The sequence below is a fragment of the Liolophura sinensis genome, chromosome 7 (assembly GCF_032854445.1).
Source record: "Liolophura sinensis isolate JHLJ2023 chromosome 7, CUHK_Ljap_v2, whole genome shotgun sequence".
Classification (NCBI taxonomy): domain Eukaryota; kingdom Metazoa; phylum Mollusca; class Polyplacophora; order Chitonida; family Chitonidae; genus Liolophura; species Liolophura sinensis.
This window is the reverse complement of record NC_088301.1, coordinates 43,253,096-43,260,960: the sequence shown is the minus strand read 5'-3', so window position 1 is coordinate 43,260,960 and position 7,865 is coordinate 43,253,096. Positions and strand designations below refer to the sequence as shown.

General features: G+C 36.0%; 1 protein-coding gene across 1 annotated transcript in view; it reads right to left on the bottom strand.

Annotated features, from left to right (window-relative positions):
* Positions 1–7,865, bottom strand: part of LOC135470938 (glutamine--tRNA ligase-like) — a 28,821-nt gene that overhangs the window by 18,408 nt on the left and 2,548 nt on the right. The window contains 14 exon segments of the mRNA XM_064749988.1: positions 86–173; positions 596–733; positions 1,134–1,226; positions 1,419–1,549; positions 1,952–2,139; positions 2,775–2,873; positions 3,258–3,345; positions 4,176–4,261; positions 4,898–4,969; positions 5,256–5,331; positions 5,713–5,778; positions 6,224–6,288; positions 6,643–6,718; positions 7,507–7,616. Of these exon segments, the coding sequence (XP_064606058.1) occupies positions 86–173; positions 596–733; positions 1,134–1,226; positions 1,419–1,549; positions 1,952–2,139; positions 2,775–2,873; positions 3,258–3,345; positions 4,176–4,261; positions 4,898–4,969; positions 5,256–5,331; positions 5,713–5,778; positions 6,224–6,288; positions 6,643–6,718; positions 7,507–7,616 (1,376 nt within the window).

The following is a 7,865-nucleotide window of genomic DNA, read 5'->3' as shown; positions in this document are numbered from 1 at the left end:
AACATGTTACATTTTATGTACTGATAACATGGTACAACTTCAGGTTTAACACTGAAGAGCAGTCAGTCAACACTACACCACCTACCTTTGCACAGAATAAGTTAATAGCCTCTGGGGGAAATCCCCGGCGTCTGAGAGCTGTCAGGGTGAAAAGTCGAGGGTCATCCCAATCTCTGTGCAGAACAAATACATGCAAAGTTCAGCCTTTTCATGACACACAGGTAAAAGAAAGTTCTGCTCCAAGCTGTGAGAGAACATCTTTTAAGCATCTAATGAAATGCTTGTTAAAACTCATTGGTTATCTCGACATTTGTATTCCTGAACAGGTGTATAAAGAGTTTTATTTATTTATTTATTGAGCTTTTGCTGTGCACTTCAAATTATTTCAAGCACATGAAAGCAGTAAGGTTTAGGTGTCTGACAAACCTCTAGTATTGAAATGATACATGTCAAAAGTTGACTGACTGCAGCAAAAACTGTGCTTTAGACGAATATGCCAGCAAGAGCCATAAAAACTGATACTGTCAAAAAATATTAAAGAAATGTATAAAGGAAAGAATGTAATATGCTGGGACTATACTTATAACGTACATACCTTACAAATCCTTTTTCTATAAGTTTGCCTATTTTTCGTTTTGAGACAACCGTGTAGTTAAGATTCAGCCTGCCATACTCCCACTGCACAGGGCAGTACATATCCAATACATTACATAACCAGTAGTAGGATGATCGTCTGAAACATAATGAAAGCACAATTGGTTGAAATTATCAGTATTGGCCTGTTTTTTTTTTTTTTATGGCTTTTTTATGACCAGCTCTATAAGTTGCCCAATCTTCTGGCTAGTCAGTCAGTCAGTCAAATCTTTAACTGTGGACTGTCTTTTAGCTGACAGGCCATTAACTGAAGTGGCCTGAGTGGAAGATGACATGAAAACTTACAGAATATGGTAGAATTTAACATTTTTACTTAGCACAAGTCATTGATTAAAACTATTTGTGACTAGAAATTCCATCTGTCTTTCATGAAATTTTATCAGCAACAAACCAAGCAATCTGTTTATCAAATCTTAAATTTCTCAAACTTTTTACAGACTTGGAGATCAGTTTTGTCAAAATTTTAAGAGCATGCTTACCTGGATTGAAACTCTTTTGTACAAAGTGAGTGGCTTATGTCCTCGATGGAGTCACAGAGGCAGTGGGTGAAGTCATAAGTAGGGTAAATACACCTGTCAAACAAAGAGAGGGGCAAAAGTGCTGAAAACATTTCAGGCTCTATATTTATGAATTCCATTTGTGAATGCAATCAAGAGTGCTCCCTGCCAGTGAAAGCTCTACAAACAAAATTTTATGTCTACGGCATGATACAAATTTTAGTCAAGTTTACATTCTTCATAAATGAGCAAAAGACCAGAACCTACCATTTGTCCCCTGATCTGTGATGAGGGGTGAACTTTATCCTGTAAGCAACAGGGTCTTTCTTCCCCTCCTCCAAGGTCGTCTTCATTCTCAAGGTCACTTCTCCCTCATCAAACTTTCCATTTTTCATATCCTGATTGTAATAAAGTTGCATCCCAATGTGACTTTCAGGAAGACAAAATTATTACCACTGAATTCAATTTTACTTGAACATTTTTCAATACACAGACAAACTTGTAACAAGTTATTTCCAAAATTGAATTCCTCAATTTCACACACAAAACTGGAGAGGACTTTACACAGTTTTTGTGGAAGACTGCTAACACAAATACAGAGAAATTGGCGTTAGTACTCTTCTGTTTTCTAAATTAATGGTTCAAGACATGAATTTCAATAAAGGGATGAATGTCTAAAATAAACACACATAGGTTCCACTTCCTTTTTTGTCTTTAGAGTTTATATCTGAATCAAAATTTATTGTGAGCGACTTTTTTCTCGAAAATGAGTATCTTATCTGACAGGAAATGACCCATACCTCAAATAGCCTGAGGGACTCTTCTATAGGTCGATTTCTCCATGGTGAGTCAGGTGGGTTGTGCCCCTTTAGGTCTTCTGCCTTCATGTGACAGACGTATGCATGTCCTCGCCTGATCAGTTCCACAGCACACTCGTACAGCTTGTCGAAGTTGTCAGATGCATGAGTCACCTTCCAAGGTTTGTAGCCTGAAAAGCCGTGTTCCACATTACACTGGTGCTTTTGTTTTCCTTAACCAGTGTTCAGATTAATTGGTAGAGAACATCAAACAAAACCTTTGAGCAGCTTGGTCTGTTGCCTGATTTGTTAGGAGTTTCCCTATACCGAGCCACAGAAGAGTTTGTCAAAAGTTGATGTAGATTTGAAATCCAATCAATAACACTTAAGAAATCAGCCCTCAAAACATGCATACATGCTATCTAAGTGTAACTGAGATCTGGTAGCACAGCCACCTAAGATCTCCCTTGTACAAGACACATGAATACTAAACCTCAGCTCAATACATGGTGCACTGAAACATTTACCTTAACACTGATTCTATTACACATATCCACTAAACAGTTCTTTCTGTCTATACAAATGAACAGATAAACTAAACAGTGTCTTTTAAGTTAAAAGGTCCAATGAATGATTTATTTATTTGATCGGTGGCCCAATGAATGACTTTCAAAATATAAGATCTTTGCATAATATAGGGACCAATAAAATAAAACAAAAAGGAAGACATTAAGACAGCTATGAGTATGAAGATACATGTTAAAAAACTTTCCTAACCAAATGACTGAAGTTCTTTCTGTTGAACAGATTAGCAAGAATAGCCTACCTAGCCAGCTGACCATGTCTGCAATTCCCCTGAAGAATTTCTCCTCCTCTTTCTCGGGATTTGTGTCGTCATACCTCAGGTAACACCTCCGTCATTTGCCTATAGAAAGAAAACGAAACCAACAGAACAGTGCACATCTGTGATTTATACATTTCATTTATATAAGTACTTGTATTTTACTTGATACATTGGAAACTTAACTTATGTATTATGAAAATGGGATTATTTCAAGTACTGAATCAGATGTGACTCTTTTATTTGAAATAATTAAGCAGATTTCGCTTTGTTCATTTCAAGTAATGAAGGAGTATTTGGTCTTGTTCATTTCAGGTCATGAAGCAGCTTCTTTTCATGAACATAGGGAATTTAATAACAAGACAAAATAATTTACACAGAAATTCTTCTTCTTCAATGGTCTCAGGTTATTTGGGAGTTCTCTTTTCATTATACAGTATTTCAATTCACATTTTATGATCAAATTACCTTTGCATAGCCAAAAATTGAAATTGATGGCCTTGGCATGTCCAATGTGGAGGATTCCATTAGGCTCTGGTGGGAACCTAGTCATAACCTAGGGCAGAAAAAACACTCTCACTGGTTAAAATTAGACAACAATGAGACATCATTTTATATGTCTACATTTAGAGTAAACCTTACTTAATTTCAACTTAATTTCTATCATAGTTTCCATACGATACATATATAAATTGTAATTAAAATGCTCATGAACTACCACTCCAACTGAAAAGTCAACAGTGGATATTTTCAATAAAGTAATTACAGTAATTCAGTCATAATCTGAGGGTAAGATGAATAAAAGCTTATATCAATCTTTTCTGTAGTTGCCCTATTATATATGAATGTTAGCATTTTGCAAGGATGAATTAAAGCTTTACTACTCTCCATATTAGCTGACAGACATACCAACACCTGTCAAAGTCCCTTTCGCTATGAGGAAGTATATTATATATTTGTTTGGGGTTTAATGTCGTACTTAACAATTTTTCAGTCACAAGACGACGAAGAGTCATTAAGTGTGTGTACATATTAACACCACCCAGCTTCTTGTGGCAGGGTGAGTCCATGCCGCCAAAGTGATGTGGCCACTGAAGTATCATGTTGATGACGTCAGACATGACACCCCACACAGTCACATTATACAGACACCGGGCCAACCAGTCGAACCTCTCAGTGCTGAGCGGTCGAGCAAGACAGCATCAAGTCGAGCAAGACGGCATCAAGTACCATTTTTTAAGTCTTCGGGTTGACCCAACCCAGGTTTAATCCTGCACTCTCCCGACTTCCAGGAGGACGCTCCACCCATTAGGCTATCGAAGTGGTCACTATTAAGAAACATCTTGTTTCCAATAAACAGTAAAACATACTACAATGTCAACCCACCTTTCCTCCAGTCCTCTTAAGATGTGCCTTCAAGGCATCCATTGTGTTGGGTGTGATTACATAGCCATCTGTTTTGTAGTTCTCACCTGCAGAATCAACAAAACTCCAAATCCACTACCTACATATCTAACTTGAAGAAACGTGATATCTAATTCAAAATATCTTTCAAAACTTTCAAGGAATGTACTTGTAAACTGTAACTGAGCAAAAGTGATCAATGGCACAATAAATGCATAAGCAATGTAGACAACACTGATCTGTCTTTCCGGATGTCTGCTTAACTACACCAAAAATGCAATTTAAATTTCTGCTAATTATAATGTACACCAGTAATGTCTAACAAACTGTTACAGGGGAAGACTTGTGATTGGGCAGTAGACCAGTTCCCCTAATATACAGCCACTGGTAAATCTTCAACCTCTTAAATTTTACAATTACTATGAAAGTGAAGTTAAAATGATTTGTTCGTGTCATAAAAGGTGCAAGCTTCATAAAACTGTGCAAATTATTTCTCTCCACCCCATGGTTCTCTTAGAATGTTACAAATTATTGATTGTGTAGGGAGTTGAAGAACAAGAGTAGCTGTGATGATAAATTACTGTAAATATCCAATATTTTCTTGGTTGAGTTTTATTGTACTGACATACACAGTACAGTGCCATGCTAGGACATCAGACTTGAATCTTACATGTATAAATTAGCAACAAAAAATTTCAAAATACCTGGCTTGTGGAATTTCACAGAATCTCCAACCAAATCCATGAAACTCTTCACTTCTCCATCAGCACCAATAACTATAAATAGATACAGGCCGCAATGACAATTCTGTCAGATAACTTTGGAGATAACTGTACATTTAAATTTAAATTTATGTAACACAGTCATTTACTGAAATTCCTGAATCTTGCATGAAATGGGGTAAATTCTACAACACAGAAGTAGAAAATTAGAAACTTAAGATCTACACTACAAGAGACCATTGAAATGCACAATTTACAGAGATGAGACAACCTGTTTGGTTAAAAAGTACAAAACTAAGACAATTTTACATGAGGATTGGATTTGCAACACAGTGCTTACTGTTTTCTAATCCAACTATATCACCGTCCACCTTCTTTGCTGCATTTTCATTCAACGGCTTAGCACCTTTGACCACCTGAAAAACACATGAAGTCAAATGCGAATGTTATAAACAAAAGTAAGCTGATATTATTAGATAAAACAATAAAAACCAAAAATCAAGATACTGAAACACCCTCCACCACAGAGAAATTCAAAACTGAATCATACATTACAATACATGTATATACAAGAGATAAAGTGATAGTAACTTACTGGGCCATCACTAAAAATACAAAAACTCTAATGTAAAGATTACACTGAGACTTTGATTCCCTCCATGGTAGTTCCTTTAAAATCGCTATCTTTTTCATTAGCCAGCACTGAAAAAAAAATCCTTATCCACAGACTGTTTTTTCTGACAGGGCAGGCCTATGCCCAACACAGAATGTTTAAAAGATGGCCTTGTTCTAGTTACCTTATTGCTTTCTTTCACTGGTTTCTTAAGATCAGCCTCAGTTTTGGGACCCAGCAAATCTAAAACCTAAAGTTGAAAAGTTTAATACTCACTGATCAAAGTACATTCCATGCTACATTCATGAGTTATTTGAATGGCATTTAGAAGTGGAGCAGAGCTAGATGAAAGGCACCATAGGCAGGTACAGGACACAATGGACCAATCTCTTAAATCTATACATGGGAAACGATGGGAAATTATAGTATGTTATATAATAGCACAGCATATAAAAACTGTGAATGTCAACACTGCAAAGCATCAGACTTGTCTTGAAGCTGAGCCTTAAATTGACTTCAATATTATGAAGGCAAATTTTTTAACCTGTTTTCACATCATAAAAACTGCAAAGGATATATACTGTTAGTACTTATTTCTGTATTATTACAGAGGAAAGTCTCCAGTTTGTTTCAATACAATCCAATTCCAAAATAGAAAACTAACTATTCAGACTGTATGTACGTATACCACTCACTTGCATGTCAACTTCATTTTTGATTGATTTTCCATCAGCCCATTTCAATTTATTTCTGGCTTCACCTGCCATGAAAATTAACACACACATGTACAAAGTTTGGAATCTGCACTATTCACAGAAAGCTGCAGAGTACAAAAAACATATGTTTCTATAATGTACAATATATTTAAATGTTTTCAAGTTAAGATTTCTTACAGCTTGAATTAACTTGGTACAGTAAATTTCTGAGGTTAATACAGTAGTCCACTGTGGATAACAAGCCATTTGGCATGTCAAACGCACTACAGACATAAAGTAGACAGCCACTATGACCTTATCCTGTAAAGTTTATATACATGCAATTATTCAACCTTTGTTATCAAATTACACTATCAAATGCATTATGAAACAGCCATTAGTATCCAGATATTACTTACTCATAATAATTCCTGAGTTGAACTTGTAACGTTTTTCTATCAATTCAGATTTGTATTTTCCTATCACTTCTTCAACCTGAAAAAACAAATCACATACATGTACAATTAATTCAATTTGTTTTTGTAAAGATGTTATCATTTCATGAAGTTTTGTCACTTGCAATAAGGCATATATGCATCTGACAGCTGAATTGTTTATGCACAGAATTTATTGAATCACTAGACTGACTTTTGTCTGCACCCCTATCACTCAGTGCAGCTCGACATAGTCCTAGTGTCAGCTGTGCAAAACGACACAACCTTCAGAACTGGCATAAAGGCCATGCAGGCAGACCACCCGTGTGCCAGTCGTCTGCTAGATGTTTGCCTTTATTGAGTTGCTGGTCAGTAATCACCATGCATAAACTACTGCAGTAACTCAGCTGACGTAGATTCAATAGAGGGAAGCCAAATGACAAAGCCTGCTACTAGTGAGCTTCTTGTGTGCAAGAGGTGAGCTAGTAGTTCGCTAGTAACAAACCATTGAGCTTCTTTGGTCAGGCTCGATATTAGTAGCGGATTTTCTGCAAATACTTTTGCATCACTACAAAATTGCATAGTCAATAATTTTGCACTCTTCCCATATGCTTAATTATGAAGCACATCTTAATATATTCTGATAAAATGACACTAGTTTCATGAATAATCTGAAGTATATTCAAACGTTCACTGTTTTTATCAGATATTAGTTTAACAAATGTGCAACCACACAGGTAATGTCACACAATATTTAAATCACCACTAAACGATACAAAAGAAAAAAAAAATTCAGATATTTGACCTTTATTTAATTGACTGTGTAAATGTAACTGAAAGACTACTTACTGCAGCTTCTATCTGGTCAGGTGTTATGAAAACACCCACTCCACATGCAGACTCCAGCTGTTTGACATCCACAGGTTCCAGGGGGTTAGACAAGAGGTAATCCATGGCAGCTTACAACAAAGCCACACACAACGCAAAACAGTGAATGTCTATTTCCATCATTTCCTCTTAATGTATATTAAGAAAATGCTGCAAATTCCAGGTTTCATTTTCAACAGCAAGAATTTTTGAAATTATTCAGTGAATACTAGAATATTTCTCAACATATCTACTAAATTACAAGGAAGTCCACTGAAAACTACTGGATTTATACTCATAAGCCCTTTACTTTTTAGTCCACATTCCATCCTCAAATGGCA